General features: G+C 39.1%; 1 protein-coding gene and 1 long non-coding RNA gene across 2 annotated transcripts in view; both read right to left on the reverse strand.

Annotated features, from left to right (window-relative positions):
• Positions 1-7,390, reverse strand: part of slc1a7b (solute carrier family 1 member 7b) — a 37,924-nt gene extending 30,534 nt beyond the window's left edge. The window contains exon 1 of the mRNA XM_020080729.2: positions 6,989-7,390. Coding sequence (XP_019936288.1) covers positions 6,989-7,129 — 141 coding nt within the window. The 5' untranslated portion in view covers positions 7,130-7,390. The remainder of the gene's footprint in view (positions 1-6,988) is intronic.
• Positions 7,391-10,262: 2,872 nt separating this feature from the next.
• On the reverse strand, positions 10,263-11,692 carry LOC138407258 (uncharacterized). The gene is made up of 2 exons (XR_011240690.1): positions 11,185-11,692; positions 10,263-11,067 (listed from the first exon to the last, which is right to left on the reverse strand). It is a non-coding gene; the product is annotated as an uncharacterized lncRNA (long non-coding RNA).
• Between the last annotated feature and the right edge of the window lie 7,940 nt (positions 11,693-19,632).

Here is a 19,632-nt window from a genome sequence, read left to right on the forward strand (position 1 = left end):
TTAAATGAACACATACTCACATTTTTTCTCATAAAACTTTCTAACTTTATCATCACAATTTCAGATTTTTGGCCTTAATACTCTGTCATACTAAGTGATTAGATTCCAAGTCTCTGCTCCAATAATAACTGCTGCCAAAGTAGAACTTATACAGTGTTTTCTGTTACTGCACCTGCCAATAACACTGTGGTAATTTGATATCGCAGTAATCTTATGCATTGTGTACTTAAAACTCTTTAGTCAGATTTTGTCATTGACTACTATAAGCAAGAGGCAAAGATTTGCTGAGGCAACATTTGCAGTATCAATGTGCAAAATAATGACCATGTAAAAGTTGTGTATTGCATAGAGCTGATGGAAGAAGTGTGAGGTTGGCGATGTCAGAGAGGATGGTGGATTGAGGGGCTGTAGGGCAAAGCTAGAGCATAATGACGGCTAAAGAGCTTTTCTGTGGGGCATTAAGCAGAGAGAGCTTAGTTTGCTGTATAAGAGCAGGATCAGCACTCGCATACAGCAGAGAAGGTTTGTCTCTGCTCATCTTCCACTCCTGCATATGAGTTGGTGTGTATCTGTGTGTGTGTGTGTGAGAGAGAGAGAGTGAGTGTGTGTGTGTGTGGGTTGTGGCAAGTGCAGCTGGATGAATTCATGGATCTTTCTGTATTATTCTCATCTAAATTTGATTTAACAACACACCCCTTAAAGTGAGTCTATGTACATTGTGCTACAAGACGGTCATTGTGGTCACAAGTGAAACAATTATGGGATATGGTGAACATTACATGTAGAGTAACAGTACTGTAAGCAGATAGGCACGTTCAAGTCAGTGGCCCTGTTTAGATCTGTCCTGAAAGATCTGGTCACAAGTGATCAGTGTTAAATACGTGTATTCACACCTGACAGTGAAATGTGTCCTGAATGTGTCCTGTGACCACTAATGATTGGAATGCACTTCCCCGCTCTACATGCAAATAATCACATATGCCAGTTGTGTTCAAGAAGACCAAATAGTGTTGTTTTATGTTGTTTGTTGGAGTATAGAGAGTGTGAGTGGAGTCAGGCAAATAAATGAACGTGCACAGCTTTGAAGAAAGATTTTACTAACCCGGTCAGTGGACGTCACCTGAACAAGGGGTTCTTCAAATATGACACAATATACATTTGCCTTCAGACAGCAAAATGAATGTCTTCACATACATTCCAGACCACATTCAAACAGGGTTTGAGTGATCAGATCTCAGGACACATTTGGGTGCGTTCAGGCCTGAAGTTAGCGTTGACCACTTGTGAGCGGATCAGTCAGGATGGTTGTTAATACCCAGTGTGAACAGAGTCTAAAAAAGCACAACACATATCTCTCAAGTTTTCTGACATCATCTGCCAAAGCTAGAACAAGTAAGGTTGGAACAGTTTTCTCACTGGTGAGACGGTTGTATGCCTACTGAAACAAACCACCATTACTGATGCTGCTGCTTACGAGGCTTTTGTTATAGGACTTCATACTCCCCATGTAGCCTCACAAAGAGAGATGAGTCAATACAACTTTCAGGGACAATCAGCATTTGGATTTCAGATGGAGGTGTCTTTGTTGGGCTTTAAGGTTCACAGCATGAATGATTAAATCTAGGAGCAGATGTATGACACTTGAAATACAAAGTTGAAGAGCATATGCATAGATTGGCATTTTTACAAACATCTGGTGTCCGCTTGTTGAGGATATATTTTAATATATTATATTGTGATTTTTATTTTATACTTTTAGTGTATGACCGCAAACTGAATTTTTAAATCTAGTACTACTAGATTATTATTTTCTTTGATTTGTGCAAAGTAAAGTCATTCAGGTCATGTCAGCGAATTAAATATCGTGACTGTAATTTCTGGCACTATTAGACTGCATCAGCCAGAGAGTAAGATACACAGCAGCTGACTGAAAATCAAAAGGATCTTTTGTCTGTTATTCATCCCCAGTCTAGTGCTGCCTGTGGAGATAAACTACACCCACTTACGAAGGTTGCATGCAGTCAAATGTAGGTGCTTGCACTAAAAAAAACTTAAAAAGATAGTTCGTTACTTTACCTTACATTACATCCTGCATCTGGCTTTGGCGCCATCCCTCACCTTATCGCTCTGGAGATTTCTGGGTTGTTGTGAACGTGTCTGAGCAGAAAATCTCCTGTTGTGTTCAGGTAAGAAAGGCTGACAGAATTCTGCAGACATCCTCCTAAATTAATGTTAGAATTTAAACCTGCAACTAAATTTACAAAAACTGTTACTCGACACATCACAGCTGAATCCCTGGTGGATAAACTCGGCTCGACTGGTGACCTGATGGATGATGTTACATACCAGAAGCATCGAGATATTAGCTGAAGCTGGCAGGAAGGCACACGCACGCACACAATTTTGACCATGATTTTTTTCTTGAATTTCTTGAAACAAGTCCTTGAATCATTGATGGTATTTTAAAGGAACTTGTCACAGTATCTCATGCGCATTCAAAATGTGGACTGTCGGAATGTGGCACAGAACAATCCAACAGGATCTTTTCTCTGTTATTCATCCCCAGTCTATAATTCAGAATTCAAAAAAAAGAAATTCTGAAAAGTTCACAAGTTATGATGTTTTTCTGTTGTTTCAGAAATGGCAGAGGCCATGGAAGCTAATCTTTCTTGGATGGTGAGTTAATCTATACAATTCTAGTCATATTCAGTTTTTATTCTGACTTAAAAATGTCAAGGAAAATGTTAATATTCACAATGGCCTCATCTTTTCCCTCTGTCACCATGTATTTGCATTTCCTGCACTATGTTCTTCAACTGCTTGTAAACTGTTAGTGTCTGAGACCTCTCCACCATAAACTGTATAAAGATGGACGACATGACAGCTCTACAAAAGTAAAGCCATAGTGCCTTGATTGCCACCTGGTGGCTGCCTGCAATATAAGTCATAGCTCTTCCTCCATGTTAGTGAATGGTATATGGACCAGATTAAATGATACGAAAAAAATACTTAAGATGGTTTCTGATATTTTAGGTAGTTCTTATCCCAATGATATATGTTAAAGTTTGGTTTAGTTATTTTATGGTATAAAAATGAGGTGAAATGTCATCACTGACAGTGAGAATGACTCGTGATTGGTCAAGTGTGTCTGTATCAACAGTATATCTCTACCGCCCCCAATCATTACTGTGCAAACTCTGGCTCCAAATGAGACAGATGGCTGTGTCCTCCATTTATATGTACAGTCTACAGTCTAGATACTGACGGTAGTGTTAATATTAACATTACTGTTGCCTAGCAGCTGTGTTCTTACAATTTTAAATAACTTTTAACAAAGACCAGTGTGTAGTCAGTCTCTAACTTCAGATGTCTTTGATCTGATAAGCGCTCAGACAAACTGATTATTGATTTGTCCCTTTAATCTTCTCAAAATGGGTTAAATAATGTCCCAAACACTAATGCTCTAATTTCTCACCAAACAACAGAGATTAGAGAAAAACTCCTAAGAACTGAAAACAGATTTCTCCATGAGAAATGTGCTTTTCCTGCTGCCCTGTTTTCCTACATTTCCTGCCAAATGTGCTCTTCCCTCTTGTGCGTTGTTTGTCCACTCTTTGTCTGTGTCTGTGACTAAGGACTGGTTCTTCCACAAGACTCCACCAGATTGTCAAACACCTTCAGCAGTTATCATGCTACTGCAGCGCATCTGTCCAGCATTTGGTAGTGTGGTTACTCTGTTTTTTGCATGCTCACATCCTCTGTGAGTGCCTGATCACCTGCCCTCCCTGTAATACCTGCCCTGCTCTGTTTTAATATTATTAAGTGTAAATGGCTACTCTGTTACCTGTTGGTTGAATGTGGACTCTGGGTCACCTGTCCTGGAACCTTGTTAGAAAATAAGCCATTCTAAAATCCTAACATTTTTCTCTCCCATTAATCATCTCTCCATCCCTCAGTTTTATCTTCTGTCCCTGTATATGAATGTATATGTGCTAGTAGTGGCTGTATCCACAGCCACACAATTAAGATGGCTGGTCGGCTTTACTCTCATCACACATTATATGGATTCACTTTAGGTTCATGGTTTCACAAACTTTCAAATCAGTATCACATTTTCTTTGCAGTCATAGTAGTTTACAAACACAAACAGACATTTTTGGTTAAAATCTTTTTTATTGTTACATTTCTGACACTACGTTGTTTTCTGAATGAGGCACGCACATTTAGTTTACACTTTTTTATCCTTGGTAGAAGCAATAATTCAGTTTTCTTTGTCTTTGAATGGCCGTGTCTACTGCGTCAGTTCTCTTTCCTGGTTTGACCAAAATATGTGGCTGAGGGTGGAGTCTGGTTAAAGCAAAGCAGAGGGCCCAATAAAATGAACAAGACAAAGTGCTTCCTCAGCATGGGGGGATGTGGTGTCTTTGTATGAATTTTGATTTGTTCTCTATTTAGTTTTCCTCTTGTCATTTCCAAATTCAAAATCAGCCAGCTCATATGTCTCCCCTTTGACCCATTTGCAAGATCAGGTGTGAAAGTTAATGTACTCGATTTTTGAGTAGAGTTCTGTTTGGTTGACCTCTTTTAATGGGCACATTAATCCACTTAATTGGTTATTTTCCATTCCTTTGTCATTTGATACTTTTGGGTGAAATACATTTCAAATGTAATCCTCTGCTTGGTCCCCTGACAGTAGCTGAAACCACCCCCAGAAACTACGACAGTAATAAACAGTGATACTCACTTATTCAAGTCCCCTCCATAGTACAGAAACTGCCTCGGTAAAAATCACCAATGACCTTCTCATGGCAGCTGACTCTGCACTGTTAACCATTCCCATCGTCTTTGCTCTTAATGCAGCCTTTGACACCATTTCTTATCATCTTCTCCTTGATAGACTAGCCACACCATAAATTTCCGTTGTTGTGCGGATAGTGCCCAGCTTTACGTATCTACCAAACCTCAAACATAACAATGATTAAATCGAGGTTCTCCTTTTTGGCACCAAATCCACCTTATCAAAATCAGACAGTTTTTCATTCATCGTTGATTATTCCTTAGTTTCTCCCTCCCCTCAGGTTAAGAGTCCAGGTTTTATCCTTGACAGCACACTATCTTTCCAAGCACCACATCAATAATGTTTCTCAGTCCGCATAACTCCATCTACCTAACATTAATCGCCTCTGTCCATCCCTCACACCCAACAGCTCTGCCATTCTTGTTCACACCCTGGTTACATCCAGCATCGATTACTCTAACTTCCTTCTTTTTGGTCTCCCATACAAATTCCTTCAAAAACCTCAACTAGTTAAGAACTCTGCCGCTCACATCATTTCTAGAACCCCCTCCATTTATCATGTCACTCCTGTCCTTCAGCATTGTTTTTAAGATTCTACCTGTCAGGGTTAAGGCCATCCATAATCCTCTATACCTTTCTTAACTCCTGGACATCGACACAACCTCCCGCACTCTCAGGTCTTCTTCTTCCATCCACCTTACTCTACAACCTGACGACTTGACCACCACGGGATCCCGAGCCTTCAGCCGCTCTGCTTATAATGAATCACCCTTATGATGGATACTTTTTTTTACTTAACTATAGTATTTTTTACTACATATGGTTCAGGATGTAAAAACAGCAGAGAGACGAAGACAAAACAGCACACATAGTTAAATATCTGTACATGGCTTTTTATACATGCAGACAACATGTATGTATGTAGACAACATGCTATTTCTGTATTAAATTATATCATTTGTTAAATGTTTATTGTGCTGAGATTTCTTTACATTTTTCTTCCCTCTAACTGGGAAATCTGCAGCTGATGGTGTGACTCCGCCTTCTAATACTATAATCCAGACTTATGTCATAGATTCAGACATACGTCTCCACTCACTGTGCGCCCGTGTGGAAACTGTTTATGTAAGTCCTTTTTTGAATTGATGTTCACTTTACATTTGGGATAATATTTTTTTCATTTTCTAACTGCGGTCTCATTTCCCCCAGAAATAAATTCAGTTTTATTATGCCAACTCTGTAATACCAGGCATGCACCTGTACACACACACACACACACACACACACACACACACACACACACTCAAATAGATTGACTGCACCTCCCCTCTCGACTCTTGCCCCTCAATCTCATGGGGATGTGGGTGACTATAAATTGAAAGTAAAGGTCCATGGCCTCTGTGTACCTTGACATGCGTCACACTGACAGACACACATATTTGATGTACAATTAGAGAAAGCTTTTGCTTGATTGGATTGTAATCCCCTATTGTGAAAGTAAAGGAATCACAGGCTATTTTTAGGCCTATTTGAGAATATGACAGAGCTTTAGTCAGAGGGGTGATGGGCAAAAAAAGGTTGCATTTGGTTTATGGGGCCCCTACACAAAGCTGCATGGTGGATGGATTCAGAGCAATGTGCTGCAGCTGCCACATGTATTATTTTTCCCCTGTGTATTTACCGTAAGCTTGTGGGTTTGCGCTTAGCCTGGATTTGTGCATTGATGTTTTCTATGCAACTGCCAATAATTAAAAAGCATCACCAGCAATTACACCCAATCCCCCCAATGAAAGACCAATCAAAGCCAGGTTGAAGTTGTGCATTTCTGTTTTGTTTAAAGGTCAGAGTGTGCGTAAGAAAAAAGATACTGTTCACTAAACGCTACAAAGTAAAAAGGTTTGCACAACTGTTGGAATGGAGCCCTGCTGCCAGTAAAATGAAATATTCACGAAATCATCCAAGGTTTTCGTTTGTATGAATAACCTTATAACTCACCTGTAGTCGAAAGAAAATACATTTTACTAAGTTACAGACTTTTTATTTATTTATTTATCTGTTAAGTTTCCCAAAACTCATATCCGTTGTGTTTGTAAACTTTGAGGTCTCCGTTAGAATCTTAACCACAATAAGGACAGAGATAAGAGGTGTATAATAACATAATGTGCCATCAGTGGGAAGAAAGGGACTGACCTGCTCTGTGAGGCGCCGCGTCCGCAGGAAGAATCCCAAAAGACACCCGATGACCACAGCCAGCACCGACATGATGAGGAGCCCATTCTGCTTGCAGACATTCTTCACCCTCACCCACACTGCGTCCAAAGCCACGGCCATCGTGAGTCACCTATCGTATCCTCTCAGCAACCCATAAATGTGGCCAAGCCTTAAAATCCAGGTATGAGAATGAAAACAGACAAAAGAAGAGGAAAGAGAAGAAAACCTCCAGGGTGGGATGGGATGTTCTGTGAAATATCCAATCCTGTGATGTTTTATAGTACCTTCAGGCTCAGCATCCCTCTCTTCCCGTCGCTGCGGCAATCTGCACTAAGCTAAGAAGATCCTCTCACTTTCCAGACTTTCCCTCCCATCCTGCTCCACCCATCATCGTCCCTGTAAGCGCTGACCCACCACCAGGGGGGTGGAACAGCTGGCACCCATGTCCTCTGGGGGTTAACATCACCAATCCTGTTAGAGCGCTACTGTATTAAACAGGTCTGAGGCTGGATTATAGATCAGTGAACAATTTGACAAAAGGTTAGCAGGGTAGAGCTACGTCAACAGTAAAGAAAAGAACGCTTTAAAAAACAATCCAACACAGCACATAGTTGACTGTGAACAGAACAGCTAAATAACAGAACAATCACAAACATGTACATGTGCCAAGGTCGGATCAGCAGTCAGATTGAACCTATAGATTTCACATAAAGTTACAGGTGTTGACATGGAGACAGATTCCCTTCAACATTTCTCCATGTGTGTCACCTTCGACAGCCCAGCAGCCTCCGGTATGTCACCCTTATTGCATTTTTACGAACAACTTCCAAAATGCAGAGTTTCAAAAAGTCTGGTTTCTCTTTATCTTTGTGTATCTGCAACTTGCAGCTTACATCACACATATCCACTGTTGCTTTGTGTGTATCAGCACACTGGGTGGTTGACCTGGAAGGTCTTGGATAAAGTAAAGAAAAAGAGGATAAATAACTATAAGCAAAGATATAAGCAAAAAAGAAGGAAAAAAGGTTACTATCACAAAAGGAGATTAATCTCACTGAGCATGCTCACAGCATTCTTTTCTGGTATTTGACTGATCGTGGATGTATTTTTGTAGTAATTTTTGCATTCTCATCTGAATGAAGACATTTTGTAAAGAGAAGGTTGTGTGGACAATCTGGACATAGATATTTTTCAAAATGGAGAGGAGAATGTCAAAAAAAGTAGCAGCAGTACAAGTACGACTTAGGCTACATCTACATGTAGTTACATAACCAGGATTGGTGATGTTACTACATTTTGGTTTTAAAAACGTTTGGAGAGGCTGTGAAAACTCCTGTGCTGTGTCTGGACGGGCCAAAAAGGAGACTTTTTGGAAACTATGACATAGTCAACTGCATTTGCTTCCTGACTGGCTCTTATCTGTCATGACTCGAGTACCAAATGCTTATTTTCCCTGATTCACTTTTTGAGTTGCTCCCCTGCACCAGCCTTTTTGTTCTCTAACCGATGTGCTTTAACAGTTTGATTTAGTATTTGTTTGACAGTAGAACTGGACGGCCAGTTTATGTTTTAACACATTCTCTTCTGCTACATCTTGCACTTTGTCTATCCGTCCTGAGAGAGGGGTCCCTTACATATTACTCTCTCTGAGGTTTCTACATTTTTCCCCTTGTTAATATTTTTTTTTGGGTAGTTTCTCCTCACTCTCCTCAACAGCTAAGGACAGAGGATGTCCAATCTGAAGATACAAGATTATTTTCCCGTTGTGTCAACAAAGTCAAATTATCAGATTGCTTATCACCAATATAATTATACTAATTTCATATTACATCATTAGAGAAGTCCATACATTTGATAAACATCTGTGCTGTTTTCATTCTAGTCATTTAATCAGAGGCTGTCAGACCTGAGATCCTCTGGGTTATTACTGGAGGTCAAAGACAGACACGTGCACCAGTTCATTAACTGTAATCCTGAGGATGACAGCTGTGATTTGGCTGCTTAACCTTTACTTAATGAAAATAACTTGGAGGTGATTAAGGACACAGAGGAAACTTTGTTGTTCAGATGTAGCCTGAAAGATCCAAAACTCATTCATTCAGTATTTGATTTCATTCAAATATTTTCTTTACTGTGTAGGAAATTACAAAGAACTTCATCAGTGCCTACCTGTGTATTGGGCCTATCACTGAGTTTCTATTTTGCTAGTATTCAAAAACAAAGACAAAATGACTTGAGAAAGTGTTTGAGAATTCTGGGAATCAATGTCAAACTGAGAATGATGTTGGGGAGCTTTCTTGGCACCATCTGCAGTTGATTCATCGTCTTGCAGATTCACAAAAATCTATATGGTCAGCTCACTGTTATTTTTTGACATTTTGTACATTTCTAAAGAAATAATCAGGATCATTTGGTGTGGCTAAATTGATTTTAAGGGTACTGTTTATGGCCTTGGTGGTGGTGTTCGACCTCTTATTGCCATTCTAATATATAATTTTTATTGATTTAAACGTTTTGGGATTGTTTGACACTGGTAATTGTTGGCTATTTACAAAGGTATACACTCTACGAATGCCTCTCAATGACTCTTAACTCTCAACTGTGCAATATTCACTGTGCTATATTCATCTGTCTGTGCAATATCAACGGTTCATGTGCAATCCATTCACTGTACATATTCTCACAGTGCACATATTCTTCCTCTCTTTAGACTATATATACTAGTTTAATTACATTCATATGATTCTATATTTCTATATATATTTTATATTTCTTACACTTAAGTATTTCATGTTCCTTATAACTTGCTAATGTCTTTTTGACTCTAGCTGCTGTATGTAAGTAATAAAGGATTATCTTTCTTTCTTTCCTATCTATTTATATTACAGGTCCAGTGTGTAAGATTTAGGTGAAAGGGAACTATTGTCAGAAATTTAATGTAGAATAATCCTCATGATGTTTTCACTAGTTTGTTTCATCTAAATTGTATTAATTAATTTTTTTACCCCAGAAAAGGCCCTTTATATTTAAATCCTTTATATTTACAAGGGGGGAGGGGGCCTCTCTGTGGAAGCCGCCATGTTTTTTACATTAGTCCAGACTGGACAAACTAAACACCTTTTGAGTTTTTTATGACAACTGAAGTCTACCACAGTTTCTTTTTCATGTTTGGAAGGAGAGGGTGAGATGAGGGGGGTTCAGCTGCAACATGCAAGTTCAACACTAGATATCATGAAATTCTACACACTGTACCTTTAAGTGGAAGAAATGAATTTAATTTCGCTTAGTCTCCTATTCCTTCAGCGGAGCACATGTTGAGAGAACAGCGTGGTGACATGTAGAGGTTGTGATGCCCTCATGTGAAGCAGTTGTGTGACTGTTGATCCGGAAAGTAGTGCAGCTGTGTCCGGTGACAATGAGAAGGATCACCCTCTTCAGCTGCGTGGTAGGGAGGTGGTGTGCATGAGGGCTTTACAATTCAGATGGATTTCATTCAGTAATGTATGTATAAATGCCTCACGAGAATAGCCAGGGGATTATCAGAATGCATTTGACTGGTCTTCCATAAATTTATAAACATGAGCAGTGACTGTCAGTACGCAGGAGTCCCGGCTCCTCACATGCAATCCATAACAGTTTTCCTCATTTGTTGAGCTGTCAGTCACTTTAGTTTGTGTGGTTGGTTTTATATTCCATTCAAACTCTGCCAAGGCCCAACAGTCGCCTTAAACTGCACACCAAATCCATTATGTTCATTAGGGGATAGTCCTAAAAGTACTTAAGTATACATAACTGCTGATTCCCTTCTGAATCCATGATCTCAGCTCCACATTTGAAGTAGTTTGTGTGGTTTGTGGACCTATTTGTTACCATACATTGAATACATCTGGATAAAGACAACACACAATGAAACCACATTTAAATCTGCTAAATCTGGGTTTCTGATTGGATCTACACCAAATTGCAGAGATCAGTCCCCTGGATAAGATGCATGCATTGTTTCTTGAGAAAACATCATCCTTCCACCAGGTTTTGTGGAAATCTGTGTCTGTGTAATGCTGCTGACAAACAAAGAAACAGGGTTAAAAACATAGCCTCTTTGAATGGTAACAACCTTGGGGTGGTTGGAGTTTTCCAAACCTCATACACTTATTAACATTAGTGATTGTAAATACCTTATTTGCTATTCCAATTCCCCTTTCCCTCAGTCCATAAACTGAAATGCACATATTCATTTTCTTGCCAAGAGTAAGATGATGCCGAGAATAATGATAGCTGTGTGGATGTATTCAAAATTAGTAGTTTGACAAATTTGTTGATGTAGGAACTTGGCTACCTAGAAGCTTACATGCTAAGAGGGAACATTCCAGCACTACTCAGTTACAATCACAGGGGTGGAAGTTCAGCAGCTTTCTCTATAAATGTATTGACTTTCAAGATCCTTTTAAACTGAAAAGAGCCTTTAGCTTTCGATTGATAGTCTGGCTTTAACTGAAAGTTTATATTTCTCAGTGAATGCTCTAGCTGTGGCTGTATCTGGAATGATATCACTACTTTCAACTGCACAGACACACTATCAATGATTGTTCACGCAAGACACAGTCCTTGTTTTTATATGATATAATAAAGGGATAAATATATTAAACTTGACCTTTAATCATCAAAGCTAGGCAGAGTCTTCTTTTTCTTCTAAGGCCTTAGTATTTCCTAAAAAACATAGGCCATCACGAACACCCCCATCCTCGTCTTTTCGGTCAACTTGTTGCCATGACAGCCCATCATCTCCTGTTCTGTGCATCAGAGTCAGTTCAGTTTATTTTGACTTTTGAATTAAGAGTACTTCAATCCAAACATCTGGGGACTTTTCATAGAAAACAAGTGGCAATACTGAAAAGCCCCTCAGACTTGTGTTTTTTTTGGACTGTGCTATTATGCTATGCTATGTCTCAGCTCTGAATGGCTCGCCGTTATTATGTATGTGTACTGGAGCCAGGGCTGTGGTTCTGTGAACAGGAAACAAAACAAAGTGGCTCAGACCAAACCATAAAGCACTATTCCTTCAAAGTAGAAACAAGGTGCCTTAATGTGCACCACAGTGGCAGATCAGTGGACGCGCTCAGCTTCTATAGGAGCATTGAAGTGATCAACAACTGACAAGCTTTCTCCAGAACCACTGGCTCCTCCATTAATTAGCTGGGGGGTGGAAATCTTTTCATCTCACTCTTGACAGAGACCAAATGAGCATATTTTCTGAAACGTCAGAGGAAAACTTAAAGTCTTTATCAAGTGCGAAATCATATAACCCCGGTGCAGCCTGCAGATATGAAGGTTGGAGCTGATGGTTGGGTCTGCGGTTTTTGTTTTTAAGATACATTCTCATTGTTTGCACACACAGACCCGGACTGTTCTGTCTGCAGCACAGATTTTATTTTATTTATTTATTTATTTCAGCCAGAGTTTTAATCTTCTGTTTGCCCAAAGCTTGATAGATTCAGGTCGCTTTGTCCTTCACAGTCTGTCCTCAGGATGAGACCATGTGTGTGGCAGTGTGTTTTTTTTTTTGCAGTTCAAGTGTGTTTTTTTTTTAGCAGTTCAGGGTGTCCTTTGACTGAGGGAGTTCTATAGAAAAATTGTATAGAAGTAATTGAATTTATAATCAAAACCATAATACATTTAAAAAGGAAAGCAAGAGTTTTGATTCACTGTGCTATCTCCTATTTCAATCCTCATCTATGAATCAAATATGAGCAAACGGCATCATGAGGCATGTGCAAAGCTAGCAAGCAACTGGCACCCCTCAATAGCATCATCTTGTTCTTTTGCGTTACATGTGGAGGAATCATGAATGGAGGCGAGCGCAGTGGTGTTTGTCTGCGTGTGCCAGGGGAGAGCTGCCTATGTGTGAGTAAAGCATGTACTCGTGCTGGGATCACATGTTTTGCCAGACTCCACGTTCACTAATCCCTCTCTTTTACCAATATTCCCACTCTCTCTGGTTTCATCAGGCAGGGATTACACAGTATTAGACAACTTCCCAGAAGCTGACATGCATTCATTCATTAAAAAGTCCAAAGGCAGTTGCTCACACGCCTCCAATTCAGCCAAAATGCACAGATTACGCCCTGGTCAACAGCATATGTAAAACACATGGTCGAATAGCTGTAATGTGGTTCTTTATATTTATTTAGGAGATGTATGGCTGCAGCCACAGTGTTGGTGTGTGGTTATGTAATGTAATGATGTCATCAGGGTGGGAGTGGTCTCGAGGTTGTAGTTTAGCAAACAGAGACTTTACCTCTGAGCAGCAGGCAATCAGTCTGCAGAGCATGATCCTCCAGCTGCTAGCTTCTTTGTGCACACGGGTGGATCAGAGGCTCGCAAATGAACCAATGTTACAGCAGGCTCCATTTTGATTTACTTTAATGTCCTTAATGAACATATACCAGGACTGAACGGGTCAGAGGGAATTCTAACTCATGCACATGAAGGTTATTGTTTTTGTTTGATACCCGTTCGGATGGAAACAGGACAAGTTGTTTTGCTCTCCCTCACAAAGCCACATTCACATTGTGCTCTGCTAAGGCTCATTAAACATCTGTTTTGGACAGATGTTGTCTCAAGTAAGCTGCACAGGGGATGACTGACAGGTCTCTCCTTCAATCAGACATCAACATAAAACCCACTGATTGCTGAATGGACGCAGTCATTGGGCTGAGAATGATCTTTGTTTCTCATTTTCAATCTGGGTGAAATCCTGGAGGTTGTTGTACAGAATGGTCGACAAATCTAAGTTGAGAAATAGGCCATGCAGCTTCAGAAACCTATTTTATTTAATAACATCTATTTAATCTTAAATCCAAGTGACAAATTAAGTCCCTGTCATCTCTCATGCCCTCTCTTTGGAGCAACAAGATTATGTATTCACAGCCATGGTGGTGGGTCTGTGTAACTGTATTATGGCACATTCCCTTGAGACTACAAGCTCATAACACAGGATGAGCACAGGCCAACACTGAGAGAAACCTCATTCATTTCTTTTTTTGAAGAAAAACCATGAGAACCTAATTGTAAAAAAAGCACTATATGATTTTCGAGTAAGTGTCAATCATTCATTCTGCCAAAGCATCACGCCTTTGGGACCGGTCAATTCGAGGTATCTCTTAATCCTGTAGGAATATATAGACACGACCTAAAACTGTATGATTATATAGTAGGAATAATGTCATGTCATTACAAAGGTAAGTTGAAATGCTATATTATTACATTATTTCATAATAACCTTTGGAACAAATAACATTGGAGACAAAAGCTTATTTAGAATAGCACATAATTTGTCATCATATGGTATAAATTAATATTACCGCTTACTCCCAAGGAGGTTATGTGTTTGTTTATTTGCTTGTTTGTTTGTTAGCAAGATTATGCAACAAAAAAACCCATGGAGTACCACAAAATCACAGGATTTTTATATTTTTCACTTTCTTTAACTTTGTGGAGGGTTTTTTTTGCCATTTTCAATGATTTCCAAGAAAATAATTCATGTGTCTGGATGAAAAAAAATCAAACATAATTATGGGACATTAGGGGAAATTTGGTGCAGCTTGAATGTGTTTAGGGGTCTGTTAAGCCTTGGCAGAGGTATGTGCTCTACTGAGTGGCATTTTAGTTACAAAATAAAACTGTTAGCATTGCCTGACTGGGATAAGAACAGTTTGCGTGCAGAGTACGAATCACAGGTCTGATGCTTTTATTCAACTTAATGTCACGTCTTCATGCTCTCTGAGAGTGTCCAAAGTGGTTTGACATCATCTTAACTTATATCTAAGCAGGAAAAGTCCCGTTGAGATTAAAGTTAAACATGTTGAAATGTTAAAACATGAATTCATGTGCAAAACAAACAAAAAATAGTTGATCCACTTCATCATTTACATTAAAACCAACAGCTTGATTTGTGCTCGCGCGACATAACTGTTCCATAAGAACCTTCATTTGAAAAAGATATAAAACAACTTTCAGCCAATTACGTTCAGATACCAGTAAACAGCAGAGTCATTTATAGTTTTAAATAATATGTTCAAACACCGTGCGTGTATCATTAAGGACAAGTGTGTCCACACAGAGCGCACTGAAGATCACTCACAAAATAAAGAGAAACTATTTACTTTCAAACTACTTTTTTCAAATAATATCCCAGAGTGGAGGTTAGCATCCACGGATGTGTGAGGTAATCGGTTCGATTTCTCAAAATACGTAAATACTGTGGTGACGCTCGTGCGTAATGCCGCACGCGAATGGAAGATGAAGAGGGAACGAGGGTTCAGTGATGACTGATCAGCTGATGTAGAGTCCAGTATCACACAGATCGACCCAACGGAACCGAACCATCCCAGTATATACACAAGCACATACAAATTATTCTGTTAAATCGTATAAATTGGGGGCATCAAAATTGTCTCTGAATTTAATGTTCCTGCAGTTTTGGAATATTAAAATACGCACAGCCGATACAAGTTCCCTCACATTCACAGTGTGAAGCGATTGTTTTTTCGCCTCCACCTTTGAATTAGATTTTGTTTTTATTTCAGGCTCCGTTCTCTCTATCGTCCTCACTCTCACTCACTAACAGCAGCAGTGTATCAGTGTATTTCCTTTATTAGTGACATCACTGCTGTTCCATTAAATCGCTCTTCACCTCCACCTCACTAACAAACACCTCCATGTCAGTGTCACTATTGTGCGCACGTACACTTTTAGTATGAATCCTACGCACTGTTTTATTAAGATTCCCTTTGTTGTCATCCCTCATCAAACATGCACACACAATCATGCTACATGCAATCTGGAGATTCAACCTCTGCTTTTACTGTAATCCATCCTTAGGTGGACACAGTACACAGAACACAACACACAGAGCAGTGGGCTGATGTAGCTGTTAGAGGGGAGTAAGGTGCCTTGCTCACGGGCACTTGAACAGATCCATTTCTGGTCCATCCTCTGGTCCAGGTATCATGTTTTGCCAGTCCATGACCTCAAACTGGTGACTTTCCAGTCCGATGTCCTTCTTCTCTAACCACTAGTCCACCGCCGCTCCCAAATAACCTTTCATTTTATAAATGAGGGCCCAGGTTAGTATTTCATTCAACCAGGAACATTGTTTAAATGTCTGATAAATAAGTAAATAAAACAACTGGTCAACCATTTTAATATTTCAGTTTTGTCTAAAGGACATTCCAAGTGGCCCCTGTAACCGCTCAGTAGATACAGTGTTCATTGTATAGACTACAGTGACAACAGTCCACTGATTCTGTCAATGATCCCAGTGGAATTTGGTTGTTGCATTACAAGCAGAGAAACACGTTGCCCAATATTAATAAGGAAGAATGGTGCAGTTTACAGGCAGTGAGTTGTATTAACTTACTCATATGTGTGCTGGGTGATAGAGTTATTGTCAAAGTCCGTTGTTTTTACCTGGCTTGATTTTTTAAGTACTGACTCACCACCCATGTCAATCAGCTCATTGATGTTGACATTTTGCCCTTCAGGTATGGCGCCCCCATCAGGCTGATCAGCGTTACTGTCAAAATACCACAACACATCATCGCCCCTCACAGGAATCCAACAATTTGGTGTCTGCAGACCAGCGGTGGCTCGTGACAAATATTCTTGGTGGGGCTGTGCCGTGCCATACTCAGGTTTCAGTAACCATCCCACTATCATTTAACACAATCTGCAGGATACCAGTTCTTTGTGAAATAGTAGGTAATTATTTAACCAATAAACAATACTAAACATGTCAGTCTTTTTTTTACTGCAAACTACACAAATGAACTTAAAAAAAATAAACGTAGAAAACTGAATCAAAATACTATATACAAAATAATAATCAGCCGCTTGATAAATAATGTAAATTATTAATAGTTGTTTCCCTTGTGCTCAGATAGTAAGTAGTGCATCATTAGACGACAGACTGAGTCTGGTTACTAGTGTTTACTGAGTACACATTCCTGAAATATACACAGTAAATATATATATTATATATTAACAAACACTATTAAGACAAAATAAAAGGTGGCGCCATTTACTGCTGGATATCTTCTGACTCATACTCTGTACATCCTGCTAGCCAAGCCCTCTGCTGGACCAGTGATGGGAAATCCTCGGGTGTACGTTTTACCTTTTTTTTGCTGGCTTGTTGGCTGATTTTAATATCAGATTAATCTAGTCCAGTTTCTTTAATTTGCAGTTTTTCAACCAAAGTTCTCCTCTCAAATGGAGCTTGGAGAAGAGATTGTACCGAATTTGGCGGCTACGATGCTGTTTCGTGCGTACCTGTGGATTCATTCTCTCAAATACTGTCTGATTTCCTCCCCCACCACACTGAGGGGCTTGGGGCGCTATCAGAATCGCCCTTTGGGCATTATTTTTGACAATGTTGATTGGCCAAATTTACTTTGCCATACCTCTTATTGGCTATATTGGCTACATATTTCTACTGAACATATTTATTTATATGTTATACAACACACGTTATTGTGAAATTTAAACACATAGAAACCTAAATAATTCATCGTAGCTAATCGTTTTTAAAAATAAAACTGAATAAAAAATAATAAAACACTCTCCACAAGAGAGAGCGGCGCCCTAGCACCCTCTATTGACCAACTGCCACTACTGCAGACATATACAAATATGGGATAACATCAAAATGAACCTACACAGCATTTTTTGTTCCACATATAATTTTTATTACGTTATACTTTGATTCATTATTTTTCAATAATATGTGGGAACATATGTGATGGAATGTACAGTATTTCTCATATTCATATAATAATGAAAGGAAAACTCATGGGTACAATTAAGTACAAACCTACACACTGTTGTTTAAGCTGCAAATGTCCTGATGCAGAATGTCCCCTCTCACACTTGTACATCATAATAACTTATTATTATTATTATTCTGCTGTATTGATATTACTGAGGCTTTCATGTGTGAACAGCCATTTAGTACTGTAGCTGGCTGGCGTGAACAGTGCTTAAAGTTACTTCCAGTGTACATGGTACCTAGTGTAGTAGTTTAAGACATCATGTTGCATAAGCTCTGTAGTGTTATATGTTTAATCTGAATATAATGAGTAACAGCTGTTAATATGGAAATATAAATACAAAATGGTTAAAAATTGTGAAAGGATGTAGAATGGTCTGTATTTATAGATGGTCTGTATTTATATGGCGCTTTTCTAGTCTTGATGACCACTCAAAGCGCTTTACAGTAGTAGAAGATATCATTTTTCCAGCACAGTGCCTAAACAAATGTGTGATAGAAAAGCACTGCATGGATGTGTGTGAATGAGTGAATGTGACTTATTGTGTAAAGTGCTTGGAGTGGTCAGTTAAATATGTAAAAAGAAACCCTTTATTTGATGAAAGTTTCTCCTAAAGGAGAATTATTATGCTTTTTCGGTTTCTTTCTTTCCTCCAGAAGCTCCTGAAATGCTTCTGTAGTATCGATAATCGTGAAGCTGTGATATTTCTCAGACAATCGTGGCACCAAAATTTCATTTCGTGACATCCCTGTTTGTGTCTTTTTCATTCTATAGTATCAATAATATATCGTAGAATATTGTGAAACCGTGATATTTCCTCTGACAATAATCGTGGCACCAAAATTTCATTTCGTGACATCCCTATTTGTGTCTTTCTCATTCTATAGTATCAATAATATATCGTAGAATATCGTGAAACCGTGATATTTCCTAATCGTGGCACCAAAATTTCATATCGTGACATCGCTACTCATCGCTCGCTTTTTGCATAATGCATCCTTCAAGGCTAGTCTGCACCCACTAAAGCCTGATGCATGCTTCTGCTGTAGCCTACGCATAGATGTGTTCCCTACGCAGAGCCCTATGCTATACCCTGACATGCACCACCCCTAAAATGTACGAGGAGCAGGAGCTAAAACGAGATGTTTCGGACAGAGGCTGAAAAGAGGATCTGCAGCAATGGACACCATGTAGAAAAGCATGTGTTGTTTAAACATTAGAGCATTTGAACCTTTTCAAGTTATTACTCAAATTAAAATTAGGAAGGTGAGGGGTATTCAGCTACAACATGCAACTTCACCACGAGGTGTCATAAAATTGTACACACTGAACCTTTAATGAAGATCATTACTGACTAGAGAATGTTTGATCCAACAAAGGTAAATACAACAAAATCAACAGTGAGATGCTGATAAAAGATAAAAATGTATTGATCCACACACAAAAATGCTGAGTATGTATATTCCCATTTGTGATTTGTATATAAATGTTACAAAGTTAAGTGCAGTGGCACAGAATGATTGCACGAGCAAATAGAAAAAAGTATGTATATATATAAGGACATATTGCTATACAAATAAAGCTTTTTTTTTTTTTTTTTAATAAATGCTGCCACCTTGGTACTGCAATATGATTGATTCATTTAAAAATACCTCATCCTTCCTGGTAACAGGAACCAAATTTAGCACCAAGCCTCTCTGCTGAAAACTTCTTCAGTTCAGAGCTTGACATGTTAATAGAGGAAATTATGATGTGCAACAACAATAGCAGTGATGGTTGGACATCCATTATAAAGCT

This window comes from Paralichthys olivaceus, chromosome 3 (assembly GCF_024713975.1).
Source record: "Paralichthys olivaceus isolate ysfri-2021 chromosome 3, ASM2471397v2, whole genome shotgun sequence".
Taxonomy (NCBI): Eukaryota; Metazoa; Chordata; class Actinopteri; order Pleuronectiformes; family Paralichthyidae; genus Paralichthys; species Paralichthys olivaceus.